The sequence below is a fragment of the Eptesicus fuscus genome, chromosome 18, assembly GCF_027574615.1.
Source record: "Eptesicus fuscus isolate TK198812 chromosome 18, DD_ASM_mEF_20220401, whole genome shotgun sequence".
NCBI classification, from domain to species: Eukaryota; Metazoa; Chordata; class Mammalia; order Chiroptera; family Vespertilionidae; genus Eptesicus; species Eptesicus fuscus.
Window position 1 is genome coordinate 50585484 of NC_072490.1, and position 25703 is coordinate 50611186.

Consider the following 25703-nt stretch of genomic DNA (forward strand, 5'->3'; position numbering starts at 1 on the left):
GCATTCTTGCAGCAGAGCAAGCTTCCTCGGACAGAGCGGAGAGTGTAAGGTGGGGGGTTGATCAACATATACAGCACCTGACGAACTCAGGTGGGCCAAGGAAACATGGTGCTGGCAGCATCTGTGTCTGCTACAGGAACACACTTAGTAACAGTAGTCAATATTTACTGGACACTTACTCTGTGCCAGGCACAATGCTATACATTTACAGATACCGTATTATTTAATCCTTGCAACAACCCTGTGAGGTAGATACTGTTATTGTCATCCTCTACAGACATAAAATTAAGAAATTGGAGGTAATGGAAAAAGTAAATGGAGATTTGAATGTGGGTAGTCTGACTCTAGAGCCATGGTCTAAACAACACTTAACTCATGGAGGGGTAAGTGCTTAACACAATGGCATCAGTAACTCAAAGATGGGTTAATGAAGATAATGAAGCTGATCATGCTCAGGGAAAGCTTTATGGAGAAATTATACTTGAATAGTATTTTCAGATTAATTATGTGGAAAACTACAGAAAAAGAAATGAGCCTGTGCATGGTATGGATGGGGAAGGAAGCGGATGGGAGGAGGCTGTACCATAACAGCCATGAATTCAGCAAAATATCCACATTGGACAGCACAGAGTCGGTCCTTGTACAGAGTAACACATGTCATATTGCTGTTAACTCAATGTTCATTCAACAAATATGAATCTACTTCTTACTCAGCATGGAGGCATAGAGTTTAAAAAAAAACAAAAACCTAGACATGATCTTCTAGGGAAAAGACCCATGGAATAAACATGTGTGGTTTCTGTTTTCTGGTACTGGAAGTCTTTCTTTTAGTGAAGAGCCCATTCAGTGAAATTCATATGAAGTTCCACAGACTCAAACCCTCTACACATACCACACATATTAGTATATACACATGCACACACATGCACACATATACACATACACTTTCACACACTGAACACCTGGCCATAACCTGGCCATTTAGAGAACTGAGTCCCTTGTCTGCAGTGATTGTTTCAGAGGTGGACACGTGACCTAATATTCTACAGGAGTTGGGAGGGAAGTTGGCCTTGGATGATTAGGGCTTCTGAGCTGGTGAGATGTAGGTGTGAGGCTGCCACTTTGCCTACCACATAGAGAAAGCATAAAGCCAAAAAGAGGCAAGCAGATTTGAGAAATGGAAATGCAGTGTCCTGACCTTTTTTTTAGCTCTTGGGTTCAGTCTTGTCAGTAAACAAGAGATAAATCTTATCTTAAATTTCTTAGAAGAAACCCCTTTAGTGTAGATGGAGGGAAGAAAGGTTGGTTAGGTAATTTTTTTTTTAACATGGCTCTTTATAAAACTTAACCAACCAAAATGCTGAATTACATTCTATTGGCCTCGTTGGTCTTCAGGACACCAGAATGCACTTGTTTTTTCTACTGACCTGAGTCATTTGAAACCACAGAATATTTATGTAGGTGGGGTTCTGGAATAGTGGTATAGATTTCAGATAGGAATTTAAACTTTCGGTTAATTTTTTCTTGATTGAAGGAGCCAAAGCTGAGTATAAAATCCTGCTAATTATAATCCTCCTTTTTTGAAACCCTGTCTCTCCTCATTCACTCTCCTAATCCACTTTTGTTCACATGCCTTGGCTTGATATCCAGACTGTGAATGTTGGCATATATTAGCCACATGTGAAATTTTTTCACAAGATTTAGGAGCCAGAGAAGCCAAAATAGAGAAATGCAAAGCTAAAAATACTTTCAGAAAAGAATGATTTTGAATCATGCAACATATTCAGTGTCCTGATATAAGACAACTACCTTCTCAAGAGGGCACTTGAGGTAAAAATAAAAAGCTAAAGAAGTGATACAAGGTAGCAACAAAATAGAGGGTAAATAAAAGGGAGGAGAAAATGGATTTTATTAAACTTGGAGATGCTAATGGGTATTTCTGTGGTGATGCCCAGTGGAGATAAAGGATTAATGGGCCTCCATTTTTATCTGAGATGCTCCAATCATTTGTAAAGATGCCAACTTAAAGTTAAATGAATCAATAAATATTTCTGAGCATCTGCTATGTGCCAGGCACTGTGCTGCATGCTAGAGACACAACAAGGGACTAGAATCTCTCTCTCTTTCTTCTCGTGTTATCTTCTATATAGGCCTCATTATCCTAGAGTAAGACCCAATATGCCTATCTTTGATTTTTAAGCCTAGGGGATGAAACATGGCAATTAATCAGGTCTAGATCTGATGTTCAAACCTGAAATCAAGGAAACATTCAGAAAAGAAAATTAAATGCCAGGTAACCAAAACAACAGATGTCCATTACATGGGGATGCTAAGATTAAGAAGCTTTGCTCTCATTTTGCAAATGCCCTCATCTTTAGGCCTCAGTCTGTGACTTTCTTGCAGGAATAAGATAAAGGTTGGAGAGTTAATGAGTACATTAGATAATCATAATAATGGAACATCTAAGTCTAACCTCCCTTTTCCTACCTCTATCCTGAGATACCTGAAGAAGTGAAATGTCAAAGACCAGGGAGCATCCATCAACCTGGTATGAAGGCTTATCCTTCTGGGCAAGCATGGATGATCAGCTGGGTAGAGAATACTTACAGTTCAAATACAAGAGACCTTTATTCAGCATTTTCCAAGGACAGGGAGCTGATACACTCTGACTGATGACTATACAACGATTGCTTAGTGGGATGACTTGCATGTAATAGGTACTCAGTAAATATCTGTTGAATAAAAGGAAAACCTGTGTAAAGTGGTGAATTATGCCTTGTATGCCCATATTACTTGAATTATAAAAAATGGACATAAGAAAAAAGTAATTTGGAGAAGTAAGAAATCATCATCTAGAACAGTAGTTCTCAGATATTAAGTCCCGTGGCCCCTCCACAATCCTAAAAATGATTGAGGACCAACTTTTTATTTATGTGGACTAGGTCTATGAACATTTACCATATTAGAAAGCAAAGTCATAAAATGTATAAAATATAAGACTAGGCAAGTACATACCCATTAGCCCTCAGAAAAATGGCTTCATCCCACAACATGTATCTCCGGAAAATCTGACTATGAACTTGTGCGAGAATGAGAGTGAAAATGATAAGTAATGTATTAGTATTATTATGGAAATAATTTTGATCTTGTGGACCTTGTGGGAGGGTTTCAAATATACTCACAAGTCTCAGAAGACTTTCTTGATCCTCCTATGAATAGGTTGGTGTCACTGGCCTCCTTAAAAAAGTCAAAGTCTTTCCAATCAAATCCCTGGTAGACATTGCATAAAATTGCCTTTCACTCGGATTGGTCCACATTGGGGTGATTTATTTGGAAACAGAGTTCAGGAGGCTGGCATGGACAAGGAAGAAGTGGTTGAGCTGGAAGATCGCCTGAAACATGTTCTAGTATGTAGGTTCGAATGGGCGAGGGACAGAGCCATCTCATTCCTTAAAGGACAAAGTCTCATTCTCAATGCTTCACCTCTGTTGGCAAGAGGAAGATGACACTGATTTCAAAGGCACCAAGTTATTCCCTAAGGATTCTTTTCCAGGCAAGTGTGGGTGTCCCTGAGGGTCTCTAGGTTAATTCCTACCCAAAGTAAACATGCAGGAAAGCAGTTTCCCTCAAGGCCATTTTCCAAATAATCATTTTTCTGAACGATGTTTTTCTATTCTAAATTATATCCAATGTATTAGCTGCACTGGGCCAAACCCTCTACAACCCAACACACACACACACACACACACACAAACACACACACACACACACACACACACACACACACACACACTGCACACACTCATCTATATTCTCAAATTGGCCTTCAAATTGAGGAGCAACTTCAACTTCACACATGGTGGCAAAACAGTTGTGATAAAAATCTCCTTGACAGTTTCAGGCTAATTGATTTTTTGGCAAATTGGTTTTTAGCCAATTAATTTTTAACAAGCTAGTTTCTCCTGTATCGACCATTCTGAAAATGTGCACCGCTCCTCCCCTCTGCGGTGTGTAGGCAGCTGGCTTCGATGAGCACCTGAGAGCGGCCGAGGGAACATCCAGTCTGCAGGGGCGGCATGAAGCATGCATGGGGGAGGCAAACGGAAGAAGAGAGTGCTGTACAGCTGGAATCTCCAATGCAGCGGTTGTATCAGACTAGAATGGGCGAGGGAAGGAAGCCATCTCATTCCTCTATGAGCCTATGTCCAGCCTCCGTCTCCCCATCTGTAGAACAGGGATTGTTTCATTATACCTCTCCGGGCTCTGGCAAGCACCAAAGGAAACACGGCATGGGAAGCACAAAGTCAGGGATCAATACCTACCAGCTATCTTGCTGCTGTTATCATTATTATTGACAGAAGTTATGCCATTTTTTCCCACTTCCTAAAAGAAAACTTCCTCAAGTTACACACTTTCTCACCTTCAGGCCTGGAGTCCTCCTCCCCTCCCTTCCTGTCTTCCCTGGTCCCCTAGACCAGTGATCGGCAAACTCATTAGTCAACGGAGCCAAATATCAACAGTACAACGATTGAAATTTCTTTGAGAGCCAAATTTTTTAAACTTAAACTTCTTCTAACGCCGCTTCTTCAAAATAGACTCGCCCAGGCCGTGGTATTTTGTGGAAGAGCCACACTCAAGAGGCCAAAGAGCCGCATGTGGCTCACGAGCCACAGTTTGCCGACCACGGCCCTAGACCAGCTTAGAACCCTCCATGTCCTGGTCTTAACTCTCATTGCCATTTATTGAAACAGATTGTTCAGTTGTCTGCTTTTTATTAGAGCAGTGGTTGGCAAACCGCAGCTCGCGATCCACATGCGGCTCTTTGGCCCCTTGAGTGTTCTAACGCCACTTCTTCAAAATAGACTCGCCCAGGCCAAAAACCAACTTCTGCGCATGGGCCACGAAGTTTCAATCGCACTGTACATGCACGCCCGCACGTGGTATTTTGTGGAAGAGCCACACTCAAGGGGCCAAAGAGCCACAGGTGGCTCGTGAGCCGCAGTTTGCCGACCACTGTATTAGAGCAAAGATTCTGAGAGCAGAGACCATCTCCGTGTCATTTACTCTGACATCCATAATCCAGAGCACAGTGCTTGGCTTGCCGGAGATGACGGGATGAATGAATGGGTGAGGCATGGGCCTGGCCCTGACACTGGGGCAAAGCCTGCACCCAGATGCACAGCTGTGGCTTAGAGACATGGGTCTATGAGCAATGCCCGACTGAGAAGGCCTGGGGGGAGGGCTCTTTGTTGAGCTTCTCTAGCAGGCCCCAGAAGGGTGACTTCCATTTTTGACTCCTTGTCCCTTTGGTCATTCCAGCTTCCAGGTATGGCCTCTCTGGGTTACCAGGGAGTTTCTTTCTCGTAGGAATTGCTGAGCAGAGGAAGGTCCCCTGGTCTAGGAGCAGAAGGCTTGAGTTGTGACCCTCGCACTATGTGACTTTGGTCAAGGCCTTCACCTCTCTGAGTCTTGTTTCTTCTGACAGGACAGTGAGGCATCTCTTTCCACAATCCCATGAGGTAACAGCAGGCTCAGCTTCCAGAAAACTTCTAAGAACTCACTGAGATCTATCCATTCTCTTTCTATTCGTTTTTTCTCCCTATTTCCCTCCCTTGTTTATTTTTCTATTCAACAGATAAGTATTGGGTATTTACTGTGCTCCAGATTTGACCTAATGTTCAATAATAGAGAAGTAGACAAAATTAACAGGATCCCTGCCTTCATGCTGCTTACGGTGGGCAAAGCAGAGGTTCACAAATAGAATAACTTCAGACAGGCAATAGGAACAATAAATAAAACAAAGCAACATGTGACTATGGGTGGGACATGCCTTTTAGATTAGTTGGTCAAAGGAGGCCTCCCAGAGGTGGTCACATTTGGACTGAGACCTGAATGAAAAGATGAAGTGGACCATGGGCAACATGGAAGCAGGTTTGAAGGCCCTGGGGGCAGGGGAAAGTTGAGTTCTAGAAAGAGAAAGCATCAAGTAGCAAGTATGATAATAACAAGCAATTAGGCAAGATCCAGAGATGTCGGTCCTGTGGGCCAGGGTCAGACTTGGCCCTGAGTGCCAGGGGGAACACTGGAAGGGAATTTTATGCAGGTGAGTGACATGCTCTGATTTAGGTTTTTAAGTGATTTCTGGTTGCTGTGTGGAAAATGAAATCTTACATGTCATGTTCTGAATACAATTTGAAGATCGTATGATTAATCCCCTGGTTGCTGACAAGTCACTGGGAACATGGGTGACATTATATCTGCTGACAATAAAGGGCACTTTTCCTATCCGGAGCTATAAATATGTTAAAGAAGCTGTTCCTAGTTAACTGAAATGAACAATATTTCCTTGTGTCTTAGACTTTTTTACAAGAAGGATTTCTGTATTTATGATGATATTAATAACTAAAAATTAGAAATTTACAATTCCATAGCCACTTGATAGGGCAACAGCTTTTTAATGGTTTAAAGGAGATTGCATTTTGTTCTATATGTGTGATTATTGCTGATTTCATTATAATTTGGTATATTGAAATTCAGATAAATTGCGTTTCTTAGCCAACAAGGGTTCTGTTAGGTTCTTTATATTGAACATTCCACGAGACCTGTTATTATGTGAAAAATGAAATGACAGCAAGCAGCAACAGAAAATGACCAAATAACTGCTAATAGGGTGGACTTTTCACAGAGCAATGTGCTAATAGATGATGCCAGGTTTCCAGGTCTTTGAAACCTACTTTTTGAAAGCATTTGGATTTTTTAAAATCTACTTTAGTTATTAGACTTACAACTTGAATTTTGAACGTGGGAAGCTGTTTACAGTTCACCTAATAATAGTAACTGTAATTGCCACTTTCATGCAAGCACTACGATATGTAAATGCAGTGTATTCCATTATTCCACAAAGTGGAACCAGCCCGGTGAAGGTCTGATGAAGTTTCCTATAAAGGAGGGAATTCTGCCTTCAGTCTGCACCATAGAAATTCTGGTTTTCCAGGCTTTGGACTCAAGACTGTAACATAAACTCTTACCTGAATCTCCAGCCACTGGTTTGCCCTATGCCATTCAGACTTTCCAGCCCTACAGTTATATGAGCCAAGTCCTCAAAAGAAATTCCTTAAAATGTAGATCCTATGAGCTCTGCTTTTCTGGAGAACCCTGACTAATACATTCCTTTACCCAGGAGTTCTGCTTCTAGAAATTTACCCGAAGAAAGTTATCACACAAATAGCCAAAGACACATGTTCAAGCCATTGTTTTAATAGGTAAAGATGGGAAACAAGCAAAAGCCCACCAGTGGACTGTGTGGCTCCACAGAACATTCTGCACAACATGATAATTCATACATCCTGCGGAGTGTTAAAAGGAATAAGGTAGATCTTCCTAAAATAATGAGATGTATAGTAGTCATATTATCCTATGTAATAAAAGCCTAATATGCTAAGTGTGCGGTCAACTAGTCGGCCGTTCAACCAATCAAAGTATAATATGCTAATGATATGCTAAGGCTGCTCAACCACTCGCTAAGACATGCACTGACCACCAGGGGGCAGACAGTCAACTGGTCAACCAGTCGCTATGATGTGCACTGACCACCAGGGGGCATATGTTCTGACTGGTAGGTTAGCTTGCTGCTGGGGTTTGGCTGATCGGGACTGAGCAAGATGGGCCAGACATGTCCTGGAACCCTCCCATGGTCCCTCTCTGGCTGGCCAACCTCCCGCATCCCTCCCCGGTTCTGATCATGCACTGTTGGGGTCCCTCGGCCTGGCCTGCATCCTCTCGCAATCTGGGACCCCTCAGGGGATATCAGAGAGACAGTTTCAGCAGGATCCCACAGGGCAGGCCAAGGGACCCCACCCGTGCACGAATTCGTGCACCAGGCCTCTAGTCTTACCTAATAATAGAGAAACATGTAAATTGACCATACCTCCGCTATGCCCACAGCCAATCAGAGTGAGTATGCAAATTAACACAACAAATATGGCGGTTAATTTGCATACATACTTGGGTCCCGTAACCTCCTCGGCACCCAGGTCACTCCCAGCCGGCCATCGGACAAAGACTTTAGGTTTGGGAAGGGGCCGAGCCTGCGATTGGAGGTGCAGGGGCTGGGGCGGGGGGGAATCCCTTCCCAAGCCTAAAGCCTGGGGTGGAGGCTTTAGGCTTGGGCAGGGGTCAAGCCTGGGATCAGAGGGAAGGGGATAAAATCAATGGAAACATATCCTCAGGTGAGGATAAAAAGAAAAATAAAGAAAGAAGTGTCATATCCTATGAAAGACATCTTGAAAATGCTTAAAGAAAGTTGTCATTTTTTCATGGTGAAGGGACTGGAGTTTGTGTTGATGAAAATACCTTGCGGCTTCGGTGACTGACAGTGGCTGCAGCAACGGGGTGATGGGGCCGGCACCTTCCCTTGATGAGCTCGGTCGCCTCCCGCAAAGGCATCAGTAGGAAATCCCCTGAAGGCTCCCAGTATGTGAGAGGGGGCAGGCTGGACTGAGGAACCCCTCCCCAGTGCACGAATTTTGTGCACTGGGCCCCTAGTTAGGTAATAATCAGCAGAGTGAAGACCCTGCTTGATTTCCATTTTTTAAGTTATTAATACTGGAGATGGAATTATAAGGAAACTTACATTTGCTTCCTCTAGACATTTTTCTATTGACTGAATTTTTACAATTAGCGTATTTTGACTGAATTAATGAGTCAATTTGATCTAAATTCTAAGCAAAGGTCAGTTCAGATTTTTGCTGCCCTCTCTCTTGCTACCTACCTATGTTTTTTGAATGGTAAAAATAACTTCTGTTCAAATATTTTATGTTGTTTATTTATGAAGCATTTCTATACATATCAAATAAAATGGACAGACAGGCAGTTATCTAGACATTCAAGTTTAAGAAAAAAAAAGCTCTGGGATTGGTTTTGTTTTCATGATTCACTTGAGTAGAGTACAGTTCAGGGAAGATGAACAAGAGAGAGAAATGGATATTCTCTAAAACAACAGATAATGACCTCATTATCTATTTTAATTTGACAATGTGGGGGCAGGCTGAGTTCTCGATGACTCAAGTTCTATTTGAAGAACCTGAGAGTCACAAGTGACAGCATGGTGAGAAGGGTCAGGCTTCTTTGCAGCCATTGCATGGGTTCTATAGAGTTTCCCTTCTTCTCTCAGGTTCCCTTCAAGCCCTGGTCTCCACCAACCACTCCTTTTGAATCGCATGGAAGTCTACTTTTTTATTTTAAAACTAGAGTCACAGTGTGCACAAGTAGCTCGCTTCCGCTTGCCACAGCTGGCCACCCCACCCATCGCAGCTCATAGCCCTCCCCTGCTCATAGCTCTCCACCACTAGTAGCTCGCACCCCGCCCCGCCCACCGAGAGAGCCGCTGCTCGTTTGGTCGTGACGGTGTTACGGCATCACGGCCACAGGCCTTTTATATAAGAGATGTTTATCTACATAATTACAAACTTGTGTGGGGGAAGCTGAAATTTGATAAGATCCTTCTTAGCATAATACAGTTTTCAACAATTGGATAAATGTCTTTCTGGCCCATGGGGATGAAAGTGGCGGGCTGGGGGAGGGGCAGCCCCTTCCCAGCCTATCCTCACGTGTGCACTCACAGTGAATCCTGTGGAAGGATATTGTTGGCAGAAACCTTGACTGCATTTTCCAGTCTAACTCAGTTCCCTCTGCTTGATATTTATTATTCCTCTCCTTTGAAAAATGATCGTTTCTTATGGTAAAGTAGGGAGCACAAAAACGCAATGGAAAATTCCTTTGGGAGACAATAAACTTTAATGTATTTAGTGCATAATCGCATCAGGGAGAAATGCCCCTATTATGTTTAAGAGCAGAAGTACAGCATTTTGTCTTTCACTTAGTTTTATTTTACTTTTTTAAGAAAGTGTTTTCAGTGAATACATGTTGCTGCAAGCCTGAGAAATGAAGCTGGTTTTGATTCAACCAAGGTTAAGTAAAACACGACTGGCCCTGACCAGTGTTGCTCAGTGGTTGGAATGTCAGCCCGTGCACCTAACTTGGTTGCAGGTTCGATCCCTGGCCCAGGTCGGGGCCAGGCTGCATGCATGAGGCAACCAATCAATGTCTCTCTCACATCAATGTTTCTCTCTCTCTTTCAATCCCCCTCCTGCCCTCTCTTCCACTCCCTAAAATAAACCAATGGAAAAAATATCCTCAGGTGAGGATTAAGAAAATAAATTCATAAATAAATAATAAAAAGTCTTCTATAAATTTACCTTTCATGTGAATTTTAGCTCAATTTTCAAAGTTCACTATTAGTCTCAATCTTTGCGCTATTTCCCTACATTTTAACCTAAAACTCTTTAGTCACAAAATTCTAATATGTGAAAAAAGTATGCATATAAAGGAAAAAAATTGTGAAAATTATTATGATAAAGAAAAAAATATTTAAAGTGGGGGAAATTTTTCACATGAGAGGTTATAAGTAAGAGCTTTGGGGCCATGGAGACTGTCTCAAGGCTCTAACTTCAACAAGTCACTTACCTGCTCTGCTCCTCACTTTCCTTGTCCCTAAACAAGGGTAATACTGCCCACCTGAACAAGAGTGAAAATCTAATGAGATAATATGTGAAAACAGTTGGCAGGGTGCCTGGCCTACAATGTGCTCAATAAACGCCAGTTGGTGATTGGCAGCCAGGAGTAGAAGTGGAATCACTCTCATTATCCTAAAGAGCATCAGCAAATGCCATGCTCCAGGTACAGTCAGAAAACCAGGGAAATGACAGACAGAGGGGGGGTGTCCTTTTCAACCTCCTCGATGATCTCTATTTCTGTTTCTCACAGCTCATTGCCTTCCTGTCAGCGTCTCTGATGACTGGCACTTGGGCCCAATAAATCCCTTTGGAATGAATGAAGGACTTGATCATAATGTAGAACTTGGTGGTCGGGAAAACTTAGAAATGGAATTTGGGTCATAAGTAAAAATCTTAACAGCTGGGTATCAGAAAGCCTGGGTTCTAAGTTTGCCTCTTCTCTGCCAATTGTGTGATTTTTTTGTTAATCCTCACCTGAGGATATCTTTTCCCATTGATTTTTAGAGAGAGTTGAAGGGCCGGAGGGAGAGAGAGAATCATCAATGTGAGAGAGACACATCGATTAGTTGTCTCCCACACGCACCTCAACTGGGGCCAGGTACATGCCCTTGATGGGGAATCGAACCTGTGGCCCTTCAGTGTGAAGGTTGATGCTCTAACCACTGGAAAATTCCAGCCAGGGCTAACTGGGTGATCTTTTATGATTCTTTCACGATGACTGAGCTCCAACATCCTCCTCTGTAAAATGGGGGTGTTTGCTGGGAAAAAAATAAAAAATAAAAAGCAGTGACAGAAAGTGTTTATAAACTCCCAAGATTTTGTAGTGATTTGTGTGTTGTGAATCACATAGGCTGAGCAAGTAGGATGTGTGTGTGAGTGTGTAAATGCACACATAAACACATTTAATATGTACACACATATGGCTAGCCAAAGAAACAGCCATCTAAAACAAGATAAATGCCAATATTTCATATTGGGAAGAGAGAGAAGAAAATGGAGCGGGAGGATTAACATCTGTCACCTGGTACAAAGGATTGAACAGGGGCTGTAGAAAATAGTCGAGAGAAATGTGCTCCCAACAGTCTGCTGTCTGATCTTCCCTTGGCCACTCGAACCCTGGCTCTCAGAATTCAGTGGCAGCAGCCTGCTCCCCAGCACCCTGAATGCTCTGCACACTTGCTCCTGGTCAGGATAACCCCCTTGGGACATGTCCTTACTGTCCTGCACTGAGCCTCCCCCAGATGTACTGTTGGCAGCTTTAGTCCTGTTTTCTTCCACATCTGGTAAAAGATCATATCTAATAAGGAGGGAATATGCTAATTGACCATCATGCCCTCACAAAGATGGCAGCGCCCACAGCTAATAAGGATAAAATATGCTAATTGACTGCCATGCCCTCAAAGGTGGCAGTGACCAGAGCCACAAGATGGCTGCGCCCAGTCCCCTCAACCCCCTAGCCACCCAGAGCTGGCCCGAGGCACAGGCAAGCCTCGGATGGCGGCTGCCCAGCTGATACCCAAGGTGCAGGCAAGCCTTGGATGGTGGCTGCCCAGCCGTCCAGGGCTGGCCCCAGGAGCAGGCAAGCCTCAGGTGGTGGCTGCCCAGCTGCCCAGGGCCACCCAAGGCTTGGTAACCAGGGATGGCCAAGGCTTGCACTGCCAGCAGTGGCAGCAGCAGAGATGTGATGGGGGCATCACCTCCCACCCCTGAGGGCTCCTGGACTGTGAGAAGGGGCAGGCCGGGCTGAGGGACCCCCCTCCAGTGCATGAATTTTCATGCACCGGGCCTCTAGTATTGTCAATAATTTCAAAAGTGTTATTGGCAGATGCCCATAATGGCACAGTGCTACTGAGGGTGAATCTGTGCTTTCCTTTACCCCAGAATCTCACTCTCTAAACAGAACTATGGACACTATGATGACCACAGTTTCAGTACCTGCTGCAGTCAGGTCATCTGCCCTCTGCTCGCTTCTGAGGCAGATGTTAGAGTAATCCATGACAACATTTGGAAAATAAGAAGCTCTTAATGACTTCCTGTTGGTTGGTCTACACAGAGATTCAACCTTGTCATTGCTGGGCACCTTGTACAATGCCCGATGCACAAATTCCCAGGTGGAAGTGGGGTGAGTATTGGTTTAGAATCCTATTCAGCATAAACTGTCAGTCTCCCCTTAGATCAGATGGCCTGGGAAAGCTGGCTTGGTCGTTTTCATGCATACATTCAGCTGAAAACCTAGAGATGCTGTAACTTTTGAAACAGAAGAAGAAGTGGTTACTCGTGTAGGCTCCTCCCAGTCTGCTTGCATTCCAGATGCATCTCGGCCCTCCCCTGGCCACGTGACGTCAGGCAAGTTCAGCACCCACCCAAGCCTCAGTTTCCTCATCTGTATAATGATGGTGGCAACAGCACCTACTTAAGAAAGTTGCTATGAACATTAAGTGAGAAGCAGTCGGTAAAGAACCTAGCACAATGCCTGGGGATTGAAAAATGAGGGCCGTCGTTCTTGTAAATATTTTTATTAACAAAACAACATCAACTTGCTTCATATTTTTCTAGGCCCTACCAACAGAACTAAGGTTTGTGGGGTACCAAGTAGTTCCTTCAGTTTAAATGAAGCAGCAGTGAACTGTTTAAAGGGCTGTGTTTCAGCACTGGTAAAAACTGGAAAAATAACTATAACATGGAGTCTTTTCATTGATTGACATTATGCAATAAAACCCAGCGACATTCAATTACCCCTTGATTGAGCCAGGCCAGCCAAGAAGGGAGTTAGGCATTTGAAATCAACAAATTGGATTTGGTCTCTTTTGCAGGCTCAGCAATTGCTCCCTTACTTAGCTCCTCACAAGATCCGAGGCGGCCCTGCTGGCTTCCGGATGCTACCAACGGACATGCTCTCTCTGTACATAACAGTTTTTTTCCTTGTTTAGGTTCTAAATGAATGATATTTGCTTCCAAAGTTAGTACAGCTGCTAGACACATGCTGGCTATAAAATCTCTCCCTCCAAAGTAAGACATATGTATTTATCCATATGTATGCAACTGTTACTTAAAGGAACCTTTCTGTTATATGTATATTAATATGTACCTTCATACAGCATTCAAATATTCAGTGATATGAATTATCATGCTCAGACTACTTTGAGCTGACGTGCTTTTTCTTTATAAATGACCCCTCCTTCCTTCCACACAGTAGGAACGAGCTTACAGCTTCACTCTCATTTCTCCTCTTTCTCCTGCTTGCAGCCCAGTGTGGCTCGGGGGCCAAATACCAAGCTGTAGATCATTGGTGTTCACAAGCAGAGCAGATTTGTCAGTGATTTTTTTCTCCTTGTGCCGATAAGCACAATTAACATTTACTGTAAATCAATATAATTAGTTAGCAACGGGGGAAACGTTGCTATTCAGCTGATTGCATAGGAAAATAAACAATTGTTTTATTCTACCCCTCCACGCTGCCCCCAGCACACACGACTGCAGACCTAGTCTGTAGGGCTAGCTGAGGGAGCTGGCCGCTGGGGGCATGGCTGATCTGAAGTGCGTCCTAGCACCTGGAAAGCAGGTGTGTATGCAGCTGAATGGTTGTGGCAGGTGGCACTGCTCTGCTTGCTGTTTTTGTTTTAGACATTGTTTATTATAAGAAAGTTTTCCCAATGTTTGTCTTAAGATAAAGACGCAGATCTATAACCTGGCCCACAGGACCCCACAAGGGGGACTCCTGGCTACTTCTCCATCTCACCCTGCACCACCCCCTTTCCTGCAATTTTCCAGTTCCCACCCCATAGTTCTCTCCTCCCAGGTGCCCTGCAACTTGCCTCTGCAGGACCTTGGTACATACTATTTCCTGCCTATTTGTTAACAGCTTTATGAGATGTAGTTCACATACCATACAATCCATTCATTTTAAATGTACAATTCAAGTATATTTGTGGAGTTGTGCATCCATCATCACAATCAGTTCTAGGGCATTTTCATTACCCCAAAGGAAATCCTCTAACACTCAGCCACCCTCCCCAATTCTCCCATCCTCCCCAGCCCCGAGCCCTAACCTCTGTTTATCTCCATAAATTTGCCTATTCTGAACATTTCCTATGCATGTAATCAGACAAAGGGTCCTTTGTGTCTGGTTCGTTCACTAGCGTAAGGTTTTCAAGGCTCATTAATGCTGATGCATGAAATAATATTCCATCCTGTGTCTGTGCCACATGTCGCTTAGCCATTCACCAGCTGATAGACATCTGGCTCTTTCCACTTCGGGGCTGCCGTGCACATTCTTGTGCAAGTTTTTTTGTGCAGAAAAGTGTTATTTCTCTTGGGTGTGGATCTAGGCGAGGAATTGTTGGATCATAGGATGGCTCTACGTTAAACTATCTAAAAAACTGCCAGACTGTTTTCCGAAGTGGCTGCCTCATTTTCATTTCCACCTGCTGAATTTGTTTGAAAATTCCCATTTTCGTGTTATTCTAATTATTCTTATTACTCCAATCTAATCTCACTAACACTTTTATTCCAATTTTATAATCTTTTGGAATATAGCCATTCTAGGAGATGTGAAGTCACCAACATTGGGATAATTTCTACTCATTTTTCAAGCTGCAGCTGAAAAATCACTTCTGTAAGGAATTTGTCTTGACCATCCCACCCCCACTGGCCAATGCTCCTTTCAGACCTTTCTTTACCCTCTAAACTTGAAGTTCAACATGGGCAGGGACCATCCTGTCTCATCTTTGTTTTCCACTCTTTCCCAGCATCCAGCCATCCTGTGAACTACATATCTGCTTGTTAAACATTTGTTGAGTGAATGACATCATATTACAAAACAATGAGAAAAAAAAGTATACATTATCTGAGAATCACCTCTATCAGAACAGTTGGCATGATTACTTTTTAAATCAATTTCATTTCTCTGACTTCCCACAGACCAAACTATTGAGAAACAAATATTTCAATATCTCTGCTAGGGGTGGAAAGGGGTTCTACAACAAAACGATGATGAATGCTTCTATTTCCCTGGTCTTTACTGAAGGTGCACACACTTCTGTTTGATGAGAAACAAGAGGAGGCTGAGGGACACAGGCAAAGTCAAGTGGACTGTGTAACATAACAGTCCTCTCTCAAATCAAGCAGCGAATGGAAAAGAACAGGTTTCTGAGACGGAGGAGCTCGGGGGAGGGAGGACTGGGCTGTTCTGCTTGGCCATTAACAGGGCTACACCCCTGGAGATTTCCACTCAGTGGGTCTGGACAAGGCCCTGGAATATATGCTTTTACCAAGACTCTGATGGTTCTGATGCCAGTGGTGCATGGGCTTCGCTTTGAAAACAACAACATTCATCCAGTTAATATTCTCATTATTTAACAGAAACAGTTAACGCCGGAGTTAAAAAATCAAGCTCTTAAGTCTGACACAATTTAATCCCTGGCCCCAAAAGTCATGTGTCTTAGACAAATTACTTAATCTTTCTAAGCCTAATTCTTTATCTGCAAAGGGGGAGGGAGCAATAAAGTACCTACATTATACAGTTGCCATGGAAATTAAATCAATGAATGCCTATAAAGCACGGTATCTGACAATTGTGAAATGCTCCAATATGTTATTTGCTGTATTTCATCACTACAGTATATTATTTCTAAACTATAAGAGAATGTGCACAGCCAATCTTTTCCAAAGGGCTCACGTTTTGCTTGGTAAGAAAAATACTTCCTAGGCATAAGTTAGGAATTTAAAAGGTTCATCAGTTATACAAAAGTATCATCATTGTTACTTTTAGAGATAATTTTCCAGGTGGAACTTACTTTACTGAGATTGTTAAACTTCGTTTATGCCTATTTCAGAGCACCTTCCACAATCAAGGGGTAATTAGGTCATTTCCGAAGAAGCAGAATGTGGGGTCCTGTATTGAATTACAGTTTACTGTCTAGTTCACACTTCTTCCTTAGGTGTCATCTATTGAGCAGGAAGTATTGCACACGTTCCCCACCCTTCAATCTTATCCCGATAGAATTTACTGTCTAAACCAGAAGTTCAGTCAATTAGGCTCTATCAGTTATCTTACAGAATCAGAAGTGTTCATTGACTTATCCAAGTCCTAATTAGTGAGTGGCTAACAAGTGTCAGGACTTTGGATACACAGAGAAGAATATTAAGATCCTCATGATAATGCAGGGGGCAGTGGAGACAGAAAAAAAATGAGTAATTAAATATGTTACCAAGACAGTGAGGCTGGTGAGGAGTGCTCTGAGTGACATTAAACCGGGTGATGTGACAGAAATGTCTGAGGAAAGGGAGCTATTTCAGATTAATGGACAGGAAAAGGCTGTCCCAGGAGAAGGCATTTGAGCTCACACCTGAATGGCAATAACAGGGCGCAGAGTAATGTAGGGAAAGGGAACTGTCAGAGAAAAGACCCTAAGCCAAGACCATGACCATGAGGTAGGATCGAGTTCAGGAGTCAGGTTTTGAGTCCAAGTTCAGATGAGAAAGCCCAGCAGGATTTAAGGAGGAGATGTCAATAGTCTAATTTGTCATCATTTCAGGTGCCCCTCCTTTCCCCCCTCCCCTCTCTCTCCAGGGACAGCTGTTGTGAAACCCGATGGCAAGGTGTTTAACTGCAGCATTGACTTCCACGTTTGCAGCTATGACCTCTGTCATTTCATTAGCGAACTTGTCTCATAGGCAGGCCACACAACTCCCCAGTCACTCCCCACTTTGCTTTAGAACATGTAGATATGGTTAGGTCTGCGCCCACAGGAGCCAGGCCAAGAGACTTTGTGAGAGTTTAAGAACTATGAAGGCCCGGTACACGAAATTCGTGTGCTCGTGGCAGGGGTGGGGGAGGTGGGAGTGGGAGAGGTCCCTCAGCCTGGCCTGCACCCTCTTGCAGTCCAGGAGCCCATCCTCAGCGCTGCTCAGAGGCAGGAGAGGCTCCCGCCACCGCCACTCCATTCACCAGTGCTGAGCTGGGCTTCTGGCTGAGTGGCGCTCCCCCTGTGGGAGCGCACTGACCACCAGGGGGCAGCTCCCATGTTGGGCGTCTGCCCCCTGGTGGTCAGTGCGTGTTATAGAGACCTGTCATTCTGCTGTTAGGTCTATTTGCATATTAGCCTTTTATTATATAGGATTCTCTCCCAGTGGCCTGAGACCAGTATATTGGTGTCAGCCAGCAAGAGTAGGGAGGGCGGGGTGTTTATATGTCTCTTATGCGGGTTGGGGCAAATAGTTAGGTGGAACCAGGTGCAGGCAGTTGCAGGAAGCCGGGTCTAGAGCTGCTCTCCTTGGCCGCTTAGCTGTCTCTTGTGACATCTGAAATGTGAAAGCCACAGAGAGGGCAGGAGCCCCATGGGCACAATGAAAAGTGCTGAGCGCAGGGGAAAGGCACGGAGTATGCCTAACAGACACGGCTCTGGTTTTCTCGCCACAGCATCTTAGACAGTGTGCTTAAATCTGTCCCTAGGTTGCACCAGGTGGCATTCGAGGTGCCGACCTGCGAGGGAAAGGAGCGGGAGAAGCTGGCGCTGACTGGGGACTCCTCGTCTTCCGCAGAGTTCTTCGTCACCGTGGCCGTCTTTGCCTTCCTCTACTCCTTGGCCGCCACCGTCGTTTACATTTTCTTCCAGAACAAGTATCGGGAGAACAACCGGGGTCCGCTCATTGTAAGTGGTTTGCTTTCTGCAATAACGTGTTTCTGTCCCCTCTAATTTCCCTTTCCAGTGCTTGAGGGGCTTCGGGGTTACCTGAGCCCTCAGGGCAGGCATTTTAAAGGGAATCACTTTCTTTTTCATCCAAATCTCCTGGATCTAAACTAAAACATAATGTCTGTCATTCTTTTGTGCCCCTGAAAGTATTACAAGACTTGCTACCAACTCATCTGAAATAAATAATTGGAAGTCTCATGAGATCAAGGAAAGGGTAGCGAGGCTTGCTGCAGGTGTATTTATAATTCCAGCATTATGGAGGTGGTAGACCATTTTTCTCGCTGGTTATTTAGATGTTGTGACTTCTGCTTATTTTCATTGCATATTCCCTTAGTATGTGGCATACTGGGCACAGAGCTGTTTAGTTCTCCCTCTCTCTCTCCTTCCCCACCACCAACTCTTTCCTATTTGCTTTTTCTTACACAATGGTTCATGAACTCACATGGGTGAAACCAGCATATGGAACAGGGACACACATAGACTTAGGAGGACACAACTCTCAGAGGTACATGGTCATGGATAATTTTAGAAAATAAAATTTAAATTTCTCAACCTTCACATGTATGTTTACCTAAAATGTATCTTACTGAGAATTCCCTACATTAAAAAACATCTTGCTGTTTGCTTTCTTAATTAACTACTCCCATTTTAAGAAAGGAAAGCATCTTTCTTTTTTTTAAATCGCAAATATTACCACACAGCAGATTGCCAGGGTGCAAAACCTTTGAGGCACTAAAGAAAGTACCATTTGAAATATCGGTATTAGTGTTGGTGTTGACAAAAGTGAGTGATTATAACGCCTGGGTAATGTACTGTTTTGATATAAGAAGGTTTCCATTTTTTTTCTTTCAGTAAAAATGAAAGTCCCAATCTAGTTTTCAGCTGATAGATCATTACAAATAATTTTTGGTGGGCTGAGGCATGTCACTCAGATGGAATTCAAAGCAATTAATGATATTACTATAACAAAATTTCAGTTATTCTCATCTACTCATTTATGTGAGCAAGCATTCTCAAGACATATAGAAAATGAAAAATGGGAATAGAATTTATGTTGAATCATGTCTCATTGCAGACATAAATAATATTTTTCTCTCTCAAATATAAATGAAGTTAATTCAACACATACATTTCTAATAACAATTTAACTTTTAAATTTAAAATTATTTATTAAAATTTATAATACATTTATGTTGTTTTGGACAAGAATACATTCATAATATTTGTAATGATCACCAACCCAAAAGAAAATTTTGATACTTAAAGCATTAGGGTCACTGGTAAATAAAAAGTCAAGCAAATTTAGATATATATTTTTGTTACAAAGAAATATAATAGGGTGACTGATTAAAAGCCTTCCATATCTATATTAATAAGAGAGAAATATTGACCATCACCTCACAATGCACACAGCCAATCAGGAGGGAATATGCAAATTAGTGGGACAAAGATGGCGGTGGCCACGGAGCCAGCTGGAGCGGGCGGGAAGCTTGGGTCACCCCCAGCGACAGAGGAAGCCAAGCTTCCCGCCCACCTGGGCCAGCTGCTGAAGGAGGGGCCTGTGGGTGGTGGGCACAGAGCAGGCAGGAGCCAGCGGGAGGGTTGGTTCGTCCAGGCCAGCCACCGAGGGAGGGGCCTGCAAAAAGCCCTCAACCCCTCACCCAGTCTGGACAGGCCCCCCAGTGGGAAACCCCAACCTGAGGGGGTGTGGCCAGCCTGAAAACGGCCCTCAGCCACTTACCCAGGCTGGCCACACCCCCATGGGGTTAGGGTCCACCGCTGGGGGACGTGGCCAGCCTGCAAACAGCCATCAGCCCCTCACCCAGGCTGGCGAGGCACCCCAGCAGGGACCCCCGACCCTGAAGGGGGTGTGGCCAGCCTGAAAATGGCCTTCAGCCCCTCACCCAAGCTGGCCATGCCCCCCCAGCAGGGACCCTCACCCCATGGAGGTGTGGCTGACCTGCAAACTGCCCCAGCCCCTCGCCCAGGCCAGCACCATCCCCAGTGGGGACCCCCACCCCAATGGAGGCATGGCTGGCCTGCAAACCACCACAGGCCCCTTGCCCAGGCCATCCCACCCCCCAAGGGAACTCCCACCCTGATCCGGGACACCCTTCAGGGCAAACCAGCCAGCCTCCACCTGTGCACCAGGCTCTATCTATACTAATAAAAGGGTAATATGCTAATTAGACTGGGAGACCTTCCAGGAGACCTTCTAGATATTCTTCTGGACAAAGCCATGGTGGCGGGGCCAAGGTAGAGGCAGTTAGGGGCCAAGAGGGGAGGGGAGTTGTGGGTGATCAGGCCAGGATGGGACGGCAGTTGTGGGTGATCAGGCCAGTGAGGGGGGCCATTGGGGGTGATCAGGCTGGTGGGAGGGGAAGTTGGGGGTGAGAAGGCTGGCAGGGGGGGCAGCTGGGGGCAAGCAGGCCGGCAGACAGAGTGGTTAGGGGCAATCAGGCAGGTAGGCACGTGAGCAGTTAGGAGCCAGCAGTCCGATTGCAAGAGGGATGTCTGACTGCTGGTTTAGGCCTGATTCCTGTAAACCGGCAGTAGGACATCCTTCGAGAGGTCCCAGATTGGAGAGGGTGCAGGCCGGGCTGAGGGACACCCACCCCCCCATGCACGAATTTCGTGCACTGGGCGATTAGTCTATAATAATAAAAGCATAATATGCTAATTAGACCGGATGACCTTCTGGACAAAGCTGGGGGAAGCCCAGATCCCAGGTGCCAGAGGGAAGCCTGGGTCCCTGGTGCCAGAGAGAAGCCGGTGCTGGCAGCAGAGGGGAAGGAAGGTCTACTCCTGCATGAATTTCGTACATTGGGCCTCTAGGTCTAGTCATAAAAAAGGACGGGCTCCTCGATGAAACTTACTTAGCAGATAACAGGTAATTTAAAAATGAGCCTGCGTCCTAAAAGTCACAGAGGTGGTGAGGACCAACGTGATGCCATTGCAGCTGCGCAGGGCAAGCCTTGACAATTCCAATCCCACCATGACGGTCTGTGATTGGGGGCAGAAGAGAGGGCTATTAGACTCACCTTTCATTATGAGTTAGCAGGTTAAAGCAAATCCATAGTGTGAGCAGATCTCCACAAGGTGGCTTATACCTGAGAAAACTCTTAAAAACTAGAACAACTGCCCTGGCCAGTGTGATTCAGCTGGTTGGAACGTCGTCCCTTAACACCAAAAGATGGCAGGTTTGATTCCCATTCGGGGCACATGTGGGAGGCAATTGATTGATGTTGCTCTCTGTCACTCCTTTCTTTCTCTAAAATCAATTTTTTTTTAAATCTAGAAAAACATTGGTTCATATGTTAACAATTTGAACCAATCCTATTTATTCAGAAAGAGGGCTACTGATCATTACTTGTGCATTTCTGTTCTTGTTATCATCTATTCTTTTTTGTTGTTGTTTTGTGTTTTGTTGTTTGTTTGTTTTTTAAATATATTTTATTGATTTTTTACAGAGAGGAAGGGAGAGGGATAGAGAGTTAAAAACATCAATGAGAGAGAAACATAGATCAGCTGTCTCCTGCACACCCCCCACTGGGGATGCGCCTGCAACCAAGGTACATGCCCTTGACTGGAATCGAACCCAGGACCCCTCAGTCTGCAGGCCAATGCTCTTTCCACAGAGCCAAACCAGTCAGGGCTGTTGTTTTGTTTTTAACAAAACACTCATTTTTCTTCGTTCTGTGATTTAGGATTCTCCAAGTCAAATAACCTTAGTTTGAAACAACAAAGTTACCATATGATGCTGACATAAACTAACTCAAGCAGTTTAAAGAAGTCAGGTATCGTTAGACAAGACGGCCTTCCTTCCAGACAAAGCCACAGGAGGTGGGGGCCGAAGCAGAGGTGGCAGAGGTCCCCCACCATGGCAGCGGTGGGCGGAGCCAAGGCCCTTGCACAAATTTCATGCTTCGGGCCTCTAGTCCTATCTAATAAAAGAGTAATATGGAAATTGACTGTCACTCCAACATACACAATGACTGCCCCCATGTGGACACAAGATGGCCAGCAGGGGAGGGCAGTTGGGAGGGACCAGGCCTGCAAGGGAGGGCAGTTGTGAGCGATCAGGCCAGCAGGGGAGGGCAGTTGGGAGGGACCAGGCCTGTAATGGAGGGCAGTTGGGGGCAATCAAGCCTGCAGGGGAGGGCAGTTGGGGGCAATCGGGCTTGCAGGGGAGCAGTTAGGCATCAATCAGGATAGCAGGGGAGTGGTTAGGGGGTGATCAGGCTGGCAGGCAGAAGTGGTTAGGGGCAATCAGGAAGGCAGGCAGGCGAGCAGTTGGGAGCCAGCAGTCCTGGATTGTGAGAGGAATGTCCGACTGCCCGTTTAGGCCCGATCCTAGTAGGAGGATCGGGCCTAAACAGGCAGTTGGACATCCCTCGAGGGGTCCCAGATTGGAGAGGGTGCAGGCTGGGCTGAGGGACACACACCCCATGCATGAATTTTGTGCACCAGGCCTCTAGTTTAATATAACAACCATAACATATTATTATTCACATTTTTGGATTAGAAAAGTGAGGCTCAGTTACCCAACTCTCCCAGGTCATATCCATCACTAATAGCCAAAGGGTAAAGAACTAGAACCCAGGTCTCTCCAAATCCAGGACCCAAATTCATAACCACCATGCAAGAAGGTCCAAAATCCTGTTCCAGTGGTTCTCAACCTTTCTAATGCCACGACCCTTTAATACAGTTCCTCATGTTGTGGTGACCCCAACCATAAAATTATTTTTGTTGCTACTTCATAACTGCAATTTTGCTACTGTTAATGAATCGTAATGTAAATATCTGTGTTTTCCGATGGTCTTAGGCTCTACAGCAGTGGTTCTCAACCTGTGGGCCGCGACACGAGATCTGAAAATGAAGAGAAGTCTAGGGTTATAGGGCTTGGTTTCTCCATAGCCAGAGATAGACAGTATAGGAGTTGTCCAGGAATCTAAGCCAATCTGTCTCAGCCACCTCCACCCTCTAACTTCATAGCACACTGCCTAACACAGTGGTTCTCAACCTTTCTAATGCCGCGACCCTTTAATACAGTTCCTCATGTTGTGGTGACTCCCAACCATTTGCAAGCAGTTGTGAGCAAGTACAGACAGACTGGGGCCAAGCTTATCAATGGCTATTTTTAAAAATATCTCTTTCTACTGAATATTCTTGACAAGATTGTACACTTTTAAGTGAAAATCTGAATGTCCTTAGGAATAACTTAATGTTAATGATGCTGAATGACACAATAGCAAGAAAATCAGGTCAAACAAAAGCTGCCTAAGTGCCTCCTTGTGCAGATGAATGCATGCCAGTTGCCAGAGGCAGAAAGGCCACCTGGATGGTGCAGGATTGTGGAACTGAGATGTCACACCTGGTGACACCATGGTGTCACGTTCCTCTGAGTACAGTTTTAAAGCCAATCTCCTGCCTGGATCTCTGTGGAAGGATGCTGAGCCATTCTCAGATCTCGCGTCAAATAGTGACACTGTGAGGCGTTACTCTTCTTCATATTAATGTAAAGTAGGTTTTTAAAAATATCTTAACAGAGCTGACAGAATGCTCTAAGGAGTATCTAGTAAACACCAACCCACATTTTGGTGGATCCTTGTCACGGCAAGTTTGGTTTAAAGCAACGGCTCTAGGAGTTACGGAGAATCAATGCCTACCTTAAGATACAGTAGCAAAGGAAGGAGCTGTTACTCCCAACTGCTTTTCCCTGAAAGGAGAGCGGGCCGAGAGAAGGCATTTCATGGACAAGCAGCATTTGCCATGCAGGTGCGCAGTACACAGCGGCCCACATTCGCTCATGCCCAGTGCATCCCCAGTTTTCCATGTTTCCCATCAGCCTCAACACAATCTTGAGAGAGCAGGACAGCAGCCAGAATCAGCCCCCTTCTGCAGTTTCCTTTAACTCACCTTCATTGAGCCCAGCGTTGGAAACGAGGCCCTTGGAGATGAGAAGCTCGCCTGTGGTCAGAGGACAAGTGAATGGCAGAGCGAGGGCTCCGACTCTGAGGCTAACGACCTTAAGGGCAGGGGCTCAACTCCGAGTCCTGGGTTGTAATCCCCCTGCATGACAACTGTGGAACAATGGGAGCCTGTTACTTCATCTGTAGAATGAAGTTGATAACGGTGCACACTCACAGGGCTGCCGACAGCAAAGGAAGAGCTCGCGTCTGCAAAGCACTCTGCACAGGGAAAGGCACCGGAAGTGATAAATTAGCAGCATCTATTGTAACACTATTGTTGTCGTTAATGTTAATTATTCTCCTGCCTGTCACTGGGTGGTCCCTTTTTTTGGAGGGAAATTGCAGCCACCCTCCTGTGACTGTCAGCAGGCCTCACAGTTCTGCTTTCCCCTGGTCTCTCCACCCCAGGCAATGCCTCCCCCATGTCCCCCAAGGGTAGAGCTTGACTCAGGACGACTTCTAAGACCCCAGTTGATAGGTTGAGCATCCAATTGACCTTTCTGTTCCTGGAGCCCCACTCCATCAGGTCACTGGAAGGTGGATCTTTACACCCCAAACAAAATAAGGCTCCTCATTCTCAAGTCCAGGCTAAGACCATCACCAACGGAGGAAAACTGGTGGCAGGCGCCGAGAGAGGTGCTCAGAGAATCGAATGCTAATTTCTATCAACTGCATCTTTACCTGGCTGTCAGCAGAGATGGAAATCAGACTTTGCATCAGATGGAAATCAGACCTTCCCTCTCAAATCTCCCCCTCCACTCTCTCTCTCATCATCATCATGTCAGTTTTACTTCATGTCTAAGTGTATTTTATTTTAATTGGTAGTAAGTATGTTTCCACAGGCCAAGCAGCGAGTATATACTAGTATTGGTGGATTAGAAATTATGGCTCTGCCACAAATGAGTGACAGGAAGCAAGTAGCTGGGCTTTGGTAATCTAGGGAGGAAGCGTACCCTGCTAGAAGCCAGGCACTCCCTCCCCAGGTCCCAGTGGGAATGCTGATACTAAAGACAGCTCCAGAGCATCTGATGGTTGGCGAGAGGATGAGTGGAGGAGACTGGACTTGAAGTTCTGCCCAGGTACACTGTGTCTGATGCCAAAAATAATAACATCATTTGAAGCCCCCAAAGTATACATCTTGTCAGTCATAAGCACGCCTGTTGGAATCTGACACTCTAGTGGTGTGTGTGTGTGTGTGTGTGTGTTTCTACCTCCTCACTCTTTGAAACAAGAACTATTGACATTACAAAAGGGTATGGACCTAACCTTAACTGATTGTTAATCTAATCTAATAATAGACAAATATGCAAATTGACCATACCTCCGACACACCCAGAAGCCACGCCCACAAGCCACGCCCACCATCCAATCAGAGCGAGTATGCAAATTAACCCAAGCCAAGATGGCTACAGCCACAGAGAGCAAGGTTCCCTAGGTAACAGAGGAAGCCAAGCTTTCTGCCA

The 25703-nt window shown here is 44.8% G+C and overlaps 1 protein-coding gene across 1 annotated transcript in view; it reads left to right on the forward strand.

Annotated features, from left to right (window-relative positions):
- The window catches only part of SYNPR (synaptoporin), a 285194-nt gene that overhangs the window by 224662 nt on the left and 34829 nt on the right, over positions 1 to 25703 (forward strand). Inside the window, exon 4 of the mRNA XM_028152699.2 lies at positions 18028 to 18226. Within this exon, the coding sequence (XP_028008500.2) occupies positions 18028 to 18226 (199 nt within the window). The remainder of the gene's footprint in view (positions 1 to 18027; positions 18227 to 25703) is intronic.